This window comes from Bos javanicus, unplaced genomic scaffold (assembly GCF_032452875.1).
Source record: "Bos javanicus breed banteng unplaced genomic scaffold, ARS-OSU_banteng_1.0 tig00001600_1, whole genome shotgun sequence".
NCBI lineage: Eukaryota > Metazoa > Chordata > Mammalia > Artiodactyla > Bovidae > Bos > Bos javanicus.
The window spans coordinates 829,541-847,258 of NW_026893620.1; the positions used below are offsets into that span (position 1 = coordinate 829,541).

The 17,718-nt window shown below is 39.9% G+C and overlaps 1 protein-coding gene across 1 annotated transcript in view; it reads right to left on the reverse strand.

Annotated features, from left to right (window-relative positions):
• The window catches only part of LOC133243938 (ATP-binding cassette sub-family C member 4-like), a 230,057-nt gene that overhangs the window by 92,218 nt on the left and 120,121 nt on the right, over nt 1-17,718 (reverse strand). Inside the window, 3 exon segments of the mRNA XM_061410646.1 lie at nt 287-397; nt 1,706-1,825; nt 6,226-6,376. Of these exon segments, the coding sequence (XP_061266630.1) occupies nt 287-397; nt 1,706-1,825; nt 6,226-6,376 (382 nt within the window).

Here is a 17,718-nt window from a genome sequence, read left to right on the forward strand (position 1 = left end):
GTAAACTTGGTTTTCTCCTCCCAACTCATGACACTATCTGGAATGTTCAGAAGGGCAGCTTACCACAGCTCTATAGACCTCAACCCATTCAAAGATAAAGATAAAAGATCTCATTGAAACACAGATGATTTCATACAGTCCACACCATGGAATCATATGCTGAAAACACTTTAATACAATTCATTAGAACCGAACAGTACATATTAGACAAGATGGGAAGAGTTTAATACATGTAAGTAAAACTATAAATTATAATGATATGACACATAATTACATTTATACTTACTTTCTGCCAGAACCAGGGACACAAAGGCAACAACAGTGACAAAGATGGCACAGATGACATCCAGATACACAGCGAGCCATCGGGACGTCGTCAAAAGCAGGAACAAGGTCTCTGGATTTTTGAACCATAATACATACAATAAAATCGTAGAAAAATCATGTTAACTGATTCTAATGAGGAAGAGCATTTTGCTCAGCTGAGCTATAGAAGATTTTACACAAGGTAGGACAGCAAAGTTACATATCCAAGTAACCTAAAGAAATCACAAGACAATGTGTGATACACATAGGAATCAATCCAAGGGCTCTGTGGAAAGCATACACTGAAAACTTAAATCCACAGGTTGTCAACAGAAAGATAGTTCTAAGAAAGAAGAGGGAAAATGGCCTCATTGGTGCATTTTCTGCAGTTAAGTTCAGTTCAGTTGCTCAGTTGTGTCCGACTCTTTGCGACCTCATGGATTGCAGTATGCCAGGCTTCCCTATCCATCACCAGCTCCTGGAGTTTACCCAAACTCATGTCCATTGAGTTGGTGATGCCATCCACTATTCCTGCAGAGCTGGGCCTCAACCTGAAGATCATCCTCTCAAAGGGTCAACTGTTCCCAGCTCTCTGACAGCAGACAGCACAGCTCACACTCCGATTCCAGCACCTTCTGCTCTCACTACAGGGCCCGGCACGTGTTTATTCTTCGGAGCCAATGTCTAAATGACCATCAGCTAACAGGATCTGCATGTGGCTTTCAAAATGCCATTTTATCTTCAAAATACAGTATAAATTGAAGATATGGGCCAGGATTTTATAGACTTAGAGTAAATTCTGAAATTTCTACCTAGAAAAAACTTCACTGATAGAAAGAATAATATACATCAAGCAGAAAGCAAATCTGATAATCAGGAAATTATTTTTCGCAGTCAGGTCTACCACTTTACATGCCCATGCTCTACAAAGAGAGTCAGCCACTACAGTCTGGGGGCCAAGAATGGCCACCACCTGGTTTTGTGAATAAAGTTTTATTGGAACACAGCCACATTTGCTGCCTGTCTTTGCTCTACAACAGGAAAGTTGAAAAATTACAATAGAGACAGTATAGCACACAAAGCCTACAATATTTTCTGTCTGGATCCTTGCAAAAAAAAAAAAGTTTGTTGACTTTTACTCTAAAGGAACAGAAGACCAAAGGGCACAGTGATGGAAGCACAATGCAAGTCAATGAAGGTGAAAAAGCAGAGGTGTGACAGGAGAAGAGAGGAATACAGAAGGGATGTTGAGAGGAGGGGTCGGGGAGGCAGGTGTGCAGAGGGGGATGAGGGGTGGCACAGAGAGAGGTGCTGGCCAGCCAGGCCACCCGAGAGGGAGGTCAGGCCTCAGAAGGCAGCACATCCCATCCTTAGAAATCATCTCCAGAAACTTACAGACCTGAGTGCAAATCCTGGTATGCATCAAACAGCTCCTGAAACTTCTGTTCAGCTTTGTATGCCCGGATGGTCCAGAGTCCCCGGAGAGAAGATGTTAAGTGGGAAAACACTGGGCTCCGTGCTGGGGAAGCAGAGACAGACACACCACAGAGAAAGTCAGGGAGGTTGAATGCAAGGAAGCCAATGGTCTCCTGTGCTCTGTGGTCACTGGTCAGGCTAAATGGTATACTTAGGGCTTCCTGGCAGGCTGCCTAGAAGAGGAGGGACAACACCCCTTTAGGAGAGGATCCTCCATGTGACCTTCAAACTCCTGATAATACCAAGCTTCACTTTAACAACCTGGAAATTAAAGATTCTCTTGAACCCATTTTTACCAAATTCAAATTACAGCTAGATTTAGATAAAGAAATTCTTTATTAGCTCATTTATCAAGGTCCTTCTCAAATATGCCTCCCTCCAAATTCGTCCCTGGCATCTCTCCAGCTGGAAATCGTTCACTACTTTTTTCTTAATGTATTAAAATATGATTGATTTATGATAATGTGTTTCAGATACACAGCATAGTGATTCAGTTATTTTATTGATTATATTCCATTATAGATTATTACAAGATATTGAATAAAATTCCCTATGTTTTACAGTATATCCTTGTTTCTTACCAGTCTGATCTATAGTAGTGTATATTTGTTAATCCCATATTCCTCAGTTGCCTTTCCTTGCCTTTCTTTCCCTTATGGTAACTGTAAGTTTGTTTTCTATCTCTTAGTCTGTTTCTGCCTTATATATAGATTAATTTGTATTATTTTTTTAAGATTCTACATATAAGTGATATCATATTTGTCTTTCTCTGTCTGATTTCACTTACAATGTTGCTCTCTAGGTCCATCCATATTGCTGAAAATTGCCAACATTTCATTCTTTTTATGGCTAATTATTACTCACTAATTTTTGAGTCAGTAGCATTCCAAATTTTAATTCTCTGTGAAAGTCCTTACTACACTGTGCCGGGAGCCGGCATACTGCATATTGAGTGCATATTGCATATTGAGTGCAGCACTTTTCAGGATCTGGAATAGCTCAACTGGAATTCTATCACTGCCGGTAGCCAGCGTGAGGAACTCCGCCCATGACAAAGGTCATGAGGAAGGAGGCTCGGCATACGCAAAGGCGGGATCGAGCTTCAGGAGTCCCCCTGGAAATTCTCGAGCATATACCCCCAAAACCAGAGTCTGCCTACTTTCTGCTTTGTGCTTTCACCTACACCTCTGACTTTACGGGGGGCTGTCCCCCACTACCTCTCTGAAAAAGAGTTAGCTTACAGCTCCAGTTAATAATTCCTGGGTGTGACAGTGTTTAACCTACAAACTCCTTTGGAAATCCTCTAGCCTGCCTGAATAGGTTTTTCCGGCCACATGTGATTGTTCAGAGCCTCCCAACTGTGAGAGGCAGGAGATGTTCTAAACTGTCTAAACACAGATTCTTTTGAGTAGTTAAAAGATTGATTAGAAATTGTATTGGTGAAGGGATTTTCACTTGTTGGGCCAATGTTTGCTGCTAAGTCTCCATATCCCTTACCTGCTGTGTCCCTGGCAGTGTATTGATTAATATAATTGGTGTAAGTAGTAGCTTTAATGTTTGTAACCTGGGACCCTTGAGTTAATTCTTTTTCTTGTTATAGCCCACCACACCTTTGCTCTGTAGGAATGCAACTTTATCTAATGCTTTTGGAGGGTGGCTCCTGACCAATCACCTTTAGAGAAAAATAAGTTTTCTGAAGAGAAGGTCTTAAAATGTTAACAGGCCTCCGGGCCAGAAGATGATGCAAATCACCTAAGCTTTTGCATATGATAAGTTTGCAGGAAGAAAGCCTGGCTTGCTGCAAGACTCTACCCCTTCCCCCATTATCCTCTATGCATAACTTAAGGTATAAAAACTACTTTGAAAAATAAAGTGCGGGCCTTGTTCACCGAAACTTGGTCTCACCATGTCGTTCTTTCTTTCACCTTCTGGCTGAATTATTCAGCCTCTTTTCTCCACTGAATTTCCTCACTGAGCTATCCTTATTTCAGCCTCTTTTCTTCACTGAATTTTACTGAGCTATCCTCATTCTATTACTCTTTATATCCTTAATTAACGTTTAATTAAGCAATTGTTTCCTGATCTTCGCCTACGCCGTCTCTCCTTCGAATACCCTGGATCAGCCGGGGCTGGTCCCCGGCAACACTGAATTTTGATGAACTGCCTGTGTGTTAGATGAGTACCCTAAGGGCTGGGATAGAGTCAATACATCCCCCACACTGGACCAGAGGCAGACATAGGACAGGGGCTAGATGAATAATGTGAGCAGACAGTCTGTCATCTCACAGGGCCTCTCCCTGCACCTGTGCCAGGAGCCTCTGTGCGGGTCATGGAGAACCTGGTACTGCACCACCCTTGTGCCCACAGGACCCAGCAGATGAGGAGTCTTTGAATGGTCTTGACTTCCACTCCAGAGAACCTGATTGATGCTTTTATAACTTCCCTGCTAGAAACTTGAGGTATTTGGAGATCACTGTGGCATGTGACACTCACATCACCCTTTTAGAATCTGACAGTGGCCTTAGTGCCCATTCTCTTTTGAATGATTTCATGTGGGTTAGGGGTCTGGTGTCACATCACTGGTCATTCACTTCCTGCCATCTTCTCTAAGAGCACACTGACCATGAGCACCAGGGTCAGGCTCCTACCCATCAGGGAACAGGTGGGCTTCAGGCTGGGAGGAACAGGGCAGGGAGGACCCCTTTAGGTTCTCATTCCCCACCATGAACAAGGCTGTAACTTGCTGTTGTCAGGGGCATATAGTGAGTCTGTGACCTCTGTTTGGGATGAGTAATAACTTGTGCTATATCAGCAGGAAATACTGACATCACTTTGTTACCTGTGCATATCCTAGACAAGACCTGTTAATAAAACTTAGAGGTTAAAGGGAAGGTAAGGTCACTTATCTTGTTGGAGGCTATAGAGACTTTAAAAGATGATGGGGAAAAAAATCAAGGGCGGTAAACTCCAAAGTATTTTCAGAATATTTCCATAGTCCAGCATTCAAATACCTGCCTGGGTAACAGTTCAGTCAATACTGAGGTGTACTGGGTGCTACAGGTGTGGATGGTGGGCAGGGTTGGTGTACAAATGAGCAAAGACATAGGACTTCCTCTTCTGCGTGTGTCCCTGGTTCCATAAGGCAGGAAGAAGCAGGCTTCCTCCTGTGAGACACTGGGGCTCAGAGAGGGTGAGTTCTGGGCAGTGGGAGGACAGCCTCAGCTAAAGGCCAGCTAACCATCCACTGGGCCCTGGGGCTCTTTCCACCTGGGAAATCTGACCAGAAACCCTGTTTTTTGTTTGTTTGTTTGATTTAATATTGATGCAATATGTTTGTGCATTAATGAAATAAGCTCTGAATTATTTTATCCTCTATGATTACCTGTAAAAGAGAATTATTAATCATAAAATGTATTCCCCATCATTCTAAAGCTAGAAATTTGGATGGAATAATAGACTACATGCTTACTGAATGGAACCCCCATCTGTGTCCTTCAAAGGGGATTATTTTCAGCATCACTTATATGAACAGCCTTGGGAAGAATATACTTTAAACAGTGTGGTACCAACTCAAATACTGGGTGATGATAAAACGCAAACCTGAAAATTACAGGACTTATCTTTTCTAAACAATCCAACCACTCCATCCTAAGGGAAATCAGTCCTGAATATTCATTGGAAGGACTGATTTTAAAGTTGATACTCCAATATTTTGGCCACCTGTTGCAAAGAACTGACTCATTTGAAAAGATCCTGATGCTAGGAAAGGCGGGAGGAGAAGGGGATGACAGAGAATGAGATGGTTGGACGGCATCACCGACTCAATGGACATGAGTTTGAGCAGACTCTGGGAGTTGGTGATGGACAGGGAGGCCTGGCGTGCTGCAGGCCATGGGGTTGCAAAGAGTGGGACACAACTGAGTAACTGAACTGAACAACTGCAACTTAATTGCCAACTTTTAGATATGTGAAAGAATGTATTTTTCAAATGTATCACTTCTGACATATGAGTTTATTTCCTGAGGCTTCCTTTCCTTTTCCTAATATTTTTCTTCCTTGTAATTTCCGGTAAATTCCGGGTAAGAAAAACCCTCTATTTTTCTTCTAAATTAGTTCCAACAAGATGAAACATTTCATTTTTTAGAAAAACATTTATTGAGTGGCTGCTCTGTTAGGAAGTATGTCATGAGTAAGATAGAAACAGTCCCTGTCCTCATGGTGCTCACATTGTGCTCCTTGTGTTAAAGTGCAAAGCAGCAGCTAACCTGCCACCTTAAAGGGCCACAGTGACTCACAGGGGCCATAATATTCAGTCACCTAAGATTAACTTAGTGAGAAATTCCAGAAGACAGAGTCTTCAGAATTTCAGGGGTCTCGTTAATTGTGACATAACTGGAAGTCAGTCTGCATTACCCTCCCAAACCTGAGAGCCCCGGTACTCACTTGTGCATTCCAGGCGTTTCACATTTCGTGACGTCTCTAAGAAATATCGCCGGAGAGCAAAGACAATGATGCCAAGGGGAATCACAGGTATAGCAATCCAAGGAATCACAGCCACCATCACACCCACCACACCAACCACAAGTAGAACTGTCTGAAATAGTGAAAATAAATAAGAGGCCACTTTTTCAAGGAGATTTTTCAAAGAAAAACTACCATTTTGGTTTTTTTAGGTTTAAACTCCTTCCTCGAAAGACATGTAGGAATGGTAGGGAATGTTTTCCTATCCAAAGAAATAAAATAATTGGTAGTCCACGTGGTATTTATTGTGTGTGTCAAACACTATAAGAACTTTGTAGGTATCAGCTCGTGTGATACACTCAGTAGCCCTATGAGGCAGGCATTACTACTTTTAACAAATGAGAATATTGAGACTCAGAAAGGGATTTTAATCTCAAACTATCAGGAGATAACATCTGAGTAAGATAGAAACAGTCCCTGTCCTCATGGTGCTCACATTGTGCTCCTTGTGTTAAAATGCAAAGCAGCAGCTAACCTGCCACCTTAAAGGGCCACAGTGACTCACAGGGGCCATAATATTCAGTCACCTAAGATTAACTTAGTGAGAAATTCCAGAAGACAGAGTTACTAGAGATGAGCGAGCAGGTATCACAGGTGAAGATTCCAGAAGCCTCAGCTATACATGTAGGGATAAAGAAATGGTTAATAACACATTCAGTGTCCAGAAAAGTAGGGAAAAAATTCAAATGTTGACCTTTGGATGTAGGAATTCCTCTTTCTTAGTTTTCTATCCATAGTTAACATTTACTGAGTGCTGTGTATAGAGTCACACATTCAATATTTCTTAGGTATTAATTTATTATTCCTCACAATAACCCTATTAAGTAATATTATTATCTCATTTTACAGATGCAAATACTGAGACACAGGGAGAGGAAAAGCAACTTGATTGAGACTGCAAGGCATAAGTGCAAACCTGGAGAGCCCATGTCATGAGCCATTATGACATTTTATATGTCACAAAAAATACAACCACAACACACAAACAACTTTCCACCATTATGCTAAGTATGTAAAATGTCCATTTCAAAGATTAATCATTATAACAGCAGATACCATTTACCAGATGTTTACTCTATATGCAAGGAACAGTGCTAAGAATTCCATGAACAATTCATTTAATCATCATCTTACCCCATAATGTAATTTTAACTTGGGAAATGACTTTGGTTGAAAATGATAGCTGAAAGAATAGAAACTGAACATTAGATGATGCTGACTTAAGTATACATATTTATTAGGAAAATTATGATATCATGATGTACAGCTTCAGGCAATAGGAATGCAATCAACACTTAGTGTTAGCCTGCTATGAAAAGGAGTCAAATAGGAGGGACGTGCAGATCCATACAGTCTGGGCAAAGGCCTCCAAAGTTTAAAATCTCAGTTGGATACACATCCATAGAGATCTGCACAAGGCACAGAGTCCTGGGGAGACACAGGGAAGAATATATGAACACTTTTTTGAGAATTCCAAGAAGAGACTGATAACTGAATTTCATAGGCTAGTTTAACAGAGTGGCATGAATAATTTGCAGGCAGTAAGCACGTTGATAGAAATTATGACCCAAAGGGAACTGGGATGAAAGTGTTGAGATGCCTGTCTGAGTTAACACTGGTTTTCCTGTGGCCTCTCAGCACCAGCACCTGTATCCCATGCTCGCCAGCCCAGGGCCTCCCCACCTTATCACACAGGGCAGCTGGCCCAGGCACATCTCCAAGAGATGGGTTAGGAGGGTAGTGCCTATATCACAGAGACTCAGGTTATCATTTCACAGCTCTTCCAGATCAGGTGGTGAGTGAGCAGATATCACAGGTGAGGATACCTGTGGAAACCTTTCTCAGAGAATCCTCACAACCACCTTGTGAATGAGAAAAGTAAGAGCTATCATTTCTATTTTCAGTTAAGGCATGAGGCTGGGAGAGCAAGTGGTGTCCTAAGTTTTCCCAAGAAGGTATTGTATGTCATGGAGAAAGCCAGGGATGGTTTGTACTCTTGGAATTCCAGAACCATAGCTGCAGGAAGAGGAGCCTGGAAGGAGGAGGAAACTTCCAGGACTGTGACTCTGTGGCCAGGAGCCCTGGTGAACCAAGTTGTATTATCTGGAGGGAGACCCATGTGCTTTTCCTATTTCTCTCATCTGTGCCATGGTATCAATATAAAACTCAGAATGAAGAAGATGGAATTCTGAAAGAATAAATTATAATCATAAATGGGGAAAAATAGGGCTGTCTTATCTCTCTCCTATTAGACCTATAGATGAACAATTTCTTACAACCACTGGTTTAACTGTGCATCCCACCCTTCTACAACCTTCATATTCATGGGGAAGGGTCCTTCCAGCTCCTTCCACATCTGGTCTTAAGTAAAGTCACTGGGGGTGTTATCAGTGGTTGTCAGGGAAAAAAAATCTGCTGAAATTTCAATTAGGAAAAAAACCCAATTACAGTTTTTTAGCAGATTCACATTATTTGATTGGACAATATTCACCAGTTTCAATAATTTGTTTCTATACAGTTAAAAACTAACCCAGCCTGGCAGATAACCTGAGAAACAGAAGTAAGATCAAAATGAAGGGAACTGTGCCAATGCTCTTTCCTTGAATACCAATTATAGAGTGGTAACTTGTTCTCAAAAGCTCCCTGGCTTAGGTTAAGTCCTTCAGATTTCATGCCCCTAAATTCTAAAGCAATTCAAATAGACTTTGTCTAAGAGTTTTCTTTCTACATAGGTCATACTATAGCCAGTCTCATAGAGGATTAAATATTATATTATGTAAACATATGTATAAAATGTATAGGTTTACATCTATATGTATATAATATACAACACACAGACACATTTGTGAATCTTTTAATTATTGCCAGCTCTCTCAAAGCCTTTACAGAAGTTGGTAGAAGGCAACAATAGTATCTAAGCAAAATGTCAACACTCTTGAAGAAGGAAACAGAAGATTTCTTGGGTGCAATAAACATCCCTTCCTTGAAGCCCATTTTATTTCTTCCTTCCACATTCCTAGGAATTCCAAGGAGCCTAATCCAAGCTACACACACAATTCTCCCCATCTGATTGGATTCCAGCCCCATCTGACGGCCCACCTCACCATGGCCAGTGCTTCTGCACCTCTGTCTCACTATGGCACAGAGACAATGATGTGTACACAAGAAACATGTTGACCCAGAAGCAAGTGACCCTAGTCCTGATGCCCCAAGAAATAAGGGGAATCATTATTTAATATGTTTATAACCTATTTGGAGCACACCATTTGAGAATTCTAGCCAAAGCCTATGATTCCATATGAATAAGTGCAAAAATTCTAAGATAAAGTCACTGAGAGTACATGGTGATTTTCATCAGTCAGAATAATTCTTTAGTTTGCAGAGAACGACAACCTACACCTAGAGCAGAAATCCCCATTAGCCAAATATTGAGGTGTCTGAGACAGGGATTAGGGCTCATTCTCTCAAAAATTGACAGGGATGGTAAGACCAAACACCCACTCTTAATTTTAGGAAAATCTGGGATATATCAACACTTTAAAAGGACGGTGGTGAGAATTAAATGAGATCATGTATATAAAGGGCTTACCAGTCTATGCATGACAAACAGAATACAAACTCTAAGTTCATTATTACCAGGAGAAGAAAGGTGATGTATTAATAGATTTAAGGCCCAAAAGGCTTAAGAATCCCATGAATTTGGACCCTTAGAGGCCATTCATGCTCACCACTGGAACAGCCTAGTATATCCAAGGATGTATCAGAGTGGTGTTATTTTTTTCTAGATGTGGTGATGATGTCACATGTACTAAAGTGACTGTTGCTTTTCTCTGGCCACAAAGAGAATTGAATCTGAGGTCTATTTTGTTTGAAGATGTACTTTCAAAAATACTATGACCCATAAACCTCATGCCTACTACAGTTTTTGTCCTCTCTGTATTTTCTTCTCAGCTCTAGGCCTTCCAAAGATTGATCACCTTAGGAATATGACAGCAAGTCAACATTTTTTGAGATGTTTATTTTCTTATTCCATATTCTCTGTTTCAAGCTCTGCTTCTTCTTGGTAAAGACTTACTGTTATGACACTCTTGAGCATTTATGGGAGACTAACGAAAAAAGTGGTGGACCTTTGAATTAACTAAACCAAACAAGATTATTCAATAATATATTCCAAAGATAAGATCAATTTGACCTTTTCTATTTCATGCACCATGAACTGGTATATTGATATCAATGGAAGTACAAAGGAGCTGGGATTCGAAATCAATGAAACCAAAGTTTTCTCTCCTCATTACTGAGAATGTTTTATCCTGAATTCAGACAGCATCTATCCCTATCCCTCTATAAGTCATGCAGAAATATGCAATTTAAAAAAAATAAATAAAAAATATAAAATTAATTCTGATTATAAGGGCTAATTAGCCATGTGCTAAGCACACAGTGGGCCAGCCAACTTTGGAAAACCAACCTTGGCCTAGCTTGTTGTAGCTATGGAACAGAACTTTCACAAAATCTTTTCAAAGTAATTAGCAATCACTGTCAAGATGTGACACTGCTTTACTGAAAGACTGCTTCTGGGGATAAGTAACATAGCTGAACCCAACAGGACACCTTTATAAAATAAGTTTGCAGAAAAGAAAAAATAAAAAGATATATCTTTGCAGTAAAAGTACTCTGCCTCTGAGACTCAGCTTACTTCTCACTGGTAACAGTGGAAGCCTTTGCCCGTAGATTGCACTGCACAGAAATTCATTGCTGCATTTCTGTGTGTAGCTTTTGATAAATGCATTTCATTTCCAAAATGAGCACGTGGAAAGTTGCCACAGCTTGAATCACTAAAAAGCAGACAGAACTAAACCACGACAAAAAAGCATTCCAAATAAGCATTCTAAATGAGGAGATGAGAGCTGAGAGGATCCAACACCATTCTTTAGAATCTCAAGTTCACAGACAAAACAAAGGCTGGATAGAAGGTATGTCTGTGTTATTTCTATATTTTGTTTTAAAAACACCTTGAAACAGAGCAATTACCACTTGAAAAGAAATATTGCTTACAAAAACAAAAAAGACATTTTCTGAGATAACTTTGATACCTTACTCAAATTACTGGCTTAAAGGCTTTGTATCCTCAGTAACTGCTCTTTATTGTCCTTGTTCAACTATTACTTTTCACCTTGTTATTTATTAATATTTTCTTTGTAAGCAACCACACCTGGCCTTATTAAAAAAAAAAAAAAATGCAACAAATACTTGTCTTCTGTGGTAATGGGCTTCCCTGGTGGCTCACAAGAAGATCCCCTGGAGAAAGGAATGGGTAAAAGAAAGCTGAGTGCCAAAGAATTGATGCTTTTGAACTGTGGTGTTGGAGAAGACTCTTGAGAGTCCCTTGGACTGCAAGGAGATCAAACCAGTCCATCCTAAAGGAAATCAGTCCTGAATACTCATTGGAAAGTCTGATGTTAAAGTTGAAGCTCCAATGCTTTGGCCACTGCCAGGGTCCAGCCCCAGTGGATCTAGGGAAATTTGAAGGATAGACGGCTTTGGTTATCAGGATACGATAGCTTTAATTAAATGTTACTTAGAGATATAAAGAGTAATAGAATGAGGATAGCTCAGTAGGAAAATTCAGTGGAGAAAAGAGGCTGAATAGCTTGGTTTATGTGGAAAGCTAATAATTCCAAGGCAAGGAATTTATGTCACCTACGTAGGCCACAGGCATCCTCCCATTCTTCCGAAGGAGAGGAGACACTAAAGCCTCCCCGGTCAGATCTTAGAAGCCCAGGCATAATTAGTAGGCTTGACGAGCCTCCACGTTCCAGATGGGGGTTCAGCCAGAAGGTGAGAGAAGGAACGACATGGGGAGACCAGTCTTTCGAGGAACTGATCCCATTCTTTATTTTCCAGGGTCTATTTTTATACACTGAGATGTTATACAAAAGTCACGTGGGGACAGCAGTCCTGACTTTTATTAAAGTCAGGGGCTTCAAACAAATGTATACAGAGGTCTTAGGGGTGTTTCATCATCTTATGGCCAGGGGGGGCCTGCTGACAATTTATGACCCTCTCCTTGTGACAGCAGTCAGTCAACCAGAACACTTATTTCTCCAGGGGTGATTATTTTTGAAATAGACGCCACCTTCCCAAGGTACCAGATAAAGTTACATTCCTATAGGGTGAGCGTGTAGTGGGTTTTAATTAAGGAAAGAATTTGCTTAGCCTAAGGTCTAACATGATTAATATCAAAGGTTAATACTTATTTCTTCTATATATTCATTAATGTGTATAAGGGCAGGGGATGTGGAGACTTAGCAGTAAACATTGGCTCAAAAAATGAAAAACCCTTCACCAATATGATTTCTAATTAGCCCACTATACTTATACTAATAGTTTTCTAACTTCTCTAAAGAACCTGTTTTCAGAAAGTTTAAAGCATCTCGTGCCTCTCACAGTTGGGAGGCTGTGAGCAATCACATGTGGCCAGACAAGCCTTTCAGGCAAGCTAGAGAACCTTCAGAGGAGTTTGTAGGTTGAAACACTCCTATCACGCCCAGGAATTATTAACTGGAGCTCTAAGTTAACTCCTTCTCCAAAAGAGGTGGTGGGGGACAGCCCCCCATAAAGTCAGAGGTGTAGGTGAGAGCACAAAGTAGTAAAGTAGGCAGACTCTGGTTTTGGGGGTAGATGCTCGAGAATTTCCAGGGGGACTCCTGAGGCTCGATCCCGCCTTTGCATATGTCAAGCCTCCTTCCTCATGACCTTTGCCATGGGCGGAGGTCCTCATGCCGGCTCCCAGCATCTCCCCCTTTTTTATTCCTTAAAACAGCCAGATGCAGCTCAGTCGTGAGATTTTGAATGTTCTGCCAAAGAATCTTGACAATATAAGGAAGAATGATTATGAGAAGTAGGATTAGAGCACCAACAGCAGCATAACTAAGGATATTAGACAGGATTTTTTTTTTCAGAAATAAAGTTAGAGAAGGTGTGAAAAAAGTCATTAATTGTTCTAGCGGTGGTAAAATCCAGTCGAGAGTGTTTCAAGGTCTGTATTTGATTATGAAGTTTTTCTAAGTCCAGGCCAATATCAGAACTGTTCCAAACACCTGAGACATGATTTTTAATCTTTTTTTTAATTTATAATCTGTCTCGTTTACTTTTAAAGATGTCACGCATATCCACCTGTAATCAGCATGGCTTGTCAAAGCCATTTTTACGTTTAAAGCCTGTAACTCAGTCCCAATATGTATAATTGTCTGTTTTAAGGCATCTACCCTTATTTCCAACTTTTTATCTATAGCTTTTTGTGTTGTTAGAGTTAGAGAAACATTTTTAGACATGGCATCAACATATTGGGCAGTATGTACCTGTTGAGCCAATGATATTGTTGTCACAGTAACAGAAGTAATTGCTGTTATTAAAGCTGATATTTATAAAATAAATAAGCCCACAAACCATCATGATCACATTAAATCTTGTAGTTGTTGTAACACAGTAAGACCATAGCTATCATATAAGATAGGGTGGGCGTTGTAACACCACAAAGGAGCAAACATTACATTGAGAGTTTAAACAAGATGAAAGCATATATTGTTCACAAGTTACTATATTAGGTCCACCTCTTTTTTACTGACTGGTTTAGCCCTGATCACTATGTCTGCATTGTAAAACGCCTGTTGCGGGTGCACCAGGGAGCAGCTGCAGGCGTCAGCCCAGGGGAGCAGTGTCCCCAGCAACAGGAAGCAGAACTCTAGTGGCAGGCTGTGGGCTGCGGTGCCCTTGGCGGGCAGAGGGGCCGGGCTCACAGACTTGGGCTAGCTGCTGTTGCTTGGACTCGGGGCATTTTCTTTTCACCAGCAGGTCTGCGCTTTCCTCTCTGGCCCTCACTCGCCCTACAAACTTTTTTGTTCTAGGTCGCAGGGTGCAGCGAGGAGGGTGCAGGGCAAGGCTGGCGGCGCGGAGGCGAGAGCTGGCTGGGGGGCGGGGCGAGTGAGTGCACGAGCCGCGGACCTGGCCTGTCTGGAATCTAAATTGGTGAATCTGTGTCCTGTGGGAAAATATAAGCACATCTTCTACCGCTGGTTAATAATGGGTCAGGACCCTTTCATTGTCTGGAGAGGAGGTCTTTTCATTTCACCAACAGCTTTGTATCTTGTTGTTCCAGATGAATCAGCATTTAGGTTGTTTATTACAAAGAGAGCATGTTGTAAGACCTGATGGGGGGAACTATACTTAAATTCCCCTTCCTTTAATTTTTGAATTTGTATTTTTAATGTTTAGTGTGTTCTATCTACTATAGCTTGTCCCTGGGGATAATAAGGGATGTCCGTGTTAATGTTTTATTTGAAATTTTATACAAAATTTTTGGCATCTGGAATAGGGAACTGTTTGTATTTAACAGGGAAAATAACTGGGTGTCTAGATATAAAATTTAACAAAACATTGGAGGGTAAATGATGTAAACATTTTACCAAAATAGTTTTTTATAGCAATTTGTCAATTTTTATCAAACATTAGAAGAGCATCAAGTTGTTTTTTTATTATATGGAATCACAATTTCTGTTGGCTCTTTACCGAACAATTTAATGTTCCACTTTTTTTCTTTTAATATCAATGTAGCTATCAATCCTGGATAAGAAGCTACTACCTTTTTAGCTTGGGCGGGGAGATGGACCCATTTTAGGGGGCCATTTTGCCATAAAACCAATTTTTTGTCTGGCTACCTCAGTTACACCTATGGGGGTTTTATGGCAAAGGAATTGTCAAGCAGTTGTCAATTTAATTTTTTAAATTTTTTAAATTTACATTTTAACAACATAAATTTAGGGATATTTAATTTAGGTCTAATGTTTAGTTTAGGTCTCTGTATAAATTTAAATAATAAATGTATAACCTCTTTATCTCATTTTGGTATACAGATATACCTAAATGTAAAATGTATTTAAATATGTATTTATATATGGCAACAAGTATAAACTTATTGACATATAATATAATAAATCAATATACTTGAATTAATCCTTATAATTAATATATTAATTAATATATATTACAGCAATACAACACATACACAGCTAATACCAACCAACACAAACCAGTGTACTGTAATAATATACGTCACACATATATAATATAATTAGTATATAGAACATATATCATCACAGCACATCAATCCATACCAATTAATATCAGCCACACACACATTATATTACTGTAATACATATTTAATTATACAGTATATATATAATATGTATATATAGTATACATATTAATTTATATATAAATTAATTAAGTATAGATCTATAAATAGAATTAGGTATACTTTTATTTTATTTATACCCATATCTAATTAGGTAAACTGTAATTAGGCAAATATATTTATATTATGTATTTATTACAATATATAAAGTATTGTTAATTGTACCGCCTGTTGATAACTAAGAAATGGAGAAAACCCTTTTCTGATTATCTCCTATTTGAGGCAGCACGTCCCTCCCCCATAGGGTAAAGGGGAGCGTAGGAGCTACATAGAGTTAGAAAGTTTTACAGGTATCTTCAAACTGTCAATCTAACATATTTGAACTTTTAACTACTGTGGGGGCTTGAGGTTGCCCAAATGAAACAAAATTTGACCCCTGAAATCTATCAGGGCAACTTGTCAATCATCACTATTTTGTAAAAGACTTGTAGTTGATCTTTATTGAATGGAATTATTATATTTGTTACTTTAAAAAAAAAAGTTTTATACTTTTTTTTCTTCCTTTTATAATTAATTGTGTCACCAAGCTGGGATAAAATAAAATTATTTTTTTGGGGGGGGTCACTGGTAGATGGAACTAATGGGCCTTTTTGTCACAAGCACCCTGTAGGTGTATGTTTTGTGGCAAGAATAATTTAATCTAATCTTTTGGTAATATTAATCTTAATTAACTGATCATTTAGTCTCATCTACTTTAACAAGAGCCGACTCTGTCTCATTAGTCAACCTTTTTTTAGAACTGGAATTAGGATCGCTTTTTAAGCAATCAAACAAAGGCTTTAAATCTGTAGTAGTCAGTTTTAAATGTGGGCATATCCAATTAATGTCCCCTAATAATTTTTGGAAATCATTTAAAGTTAGTAAACAATTTCTCCGCAGCTTCAAATTCAAAACTTTTGGCAGACCTAAATATGAAAAGCAAGTAAAGAGGTGTTGCACAACATCTTTATAAGCTTCTCCAGTTATCGTTTTGTAACCTAAATCTGGTCTATAGCTTTTTAGATGACAAGCAACCGTCTAATCTTTGCTTGAATACTTTCAGTAACGGTGAACTGACTCAAAGGAAAAGACCCTGATGCTAGGAAAGACTGAAGGCAGGAGGAGAAGGGGTTGACAGAGGATGACGTGGTTGGATGGCATCACCAATTCAATGGACATGAGTTTAAGCAAGCTCCAGGAGTGGTGATCCACAGGGAAGTCTGGCGTGCTGCAACTGAGTGACTGAACTGAACTGAACCCTCTCTAGTCTTCTTATCTGGAGAATTCCATGGACAGTGGACCCTGGTGGGCTCCAGTTCATGGGGTCGCAAAGAATCAAACACGACTGAGCAACTAACACGTTCTCTTTTCTGTGGTTATATAACATATAATTTAGTTCCTCTAGGTTATCTTTCCAGAGAAGGCAATGGCACCCCACTCCAGTACTCTTGCCTGGAAAATCCCACGGATGGAGGAGCCTCTTGGGCTGCAGTCCATGAGATCACTAAGAGTCAGACAGCACTGACCGACTTCACTTTCACTTTTCACTTTCATGCGTTGGAAAAGGAAATGGCAACCCACCCCAGTGTTCTTGCCTGGAGAATCCCAGGGACGGGGGAGCCTGGTGGGCTGCCGTCTATGGGGTCGCACAGAGTCGGGCATGACTGAAGCAACTTAGCAGCAGGCTATCTTTCTGTAAGAGATTATTTCTATATCATGATTATTTCTATATCATGAAATGTGCTCACAGTAAAGGGAATCCACGCCAGACACCTGGAAGGCAGAGGGAGAATCACTTACCCAAAATGTTGCTGCTTTGGGCAAACCTTGACATGACTGTGTAGATGAGACACTCCTGTGCCAGGTATTACTCATGCTAACTCAGCCTCCCAATCACTGCCACATCTTTCTCTTACAAACATAACATTTCATTTAAGATAACAGGACACATTGCCACTCTGAAAGGATCACCATCAGCCCATATGAAAAGGCCTTAAGAACAAATAATTTCACAATTTGTATGGAAATACAAAAAATCTCGAATAGCTAAAGCAATCTTGAGAAAGAAGAATAGAACTGGAGGAATCAACCTGCCTGACCAGGCTCTACTACAAAGCCACAGTCATCAAGACAGTATAGTACTGGCACAAAGACAGAAATACAGATCAATGGAACAAAATAGA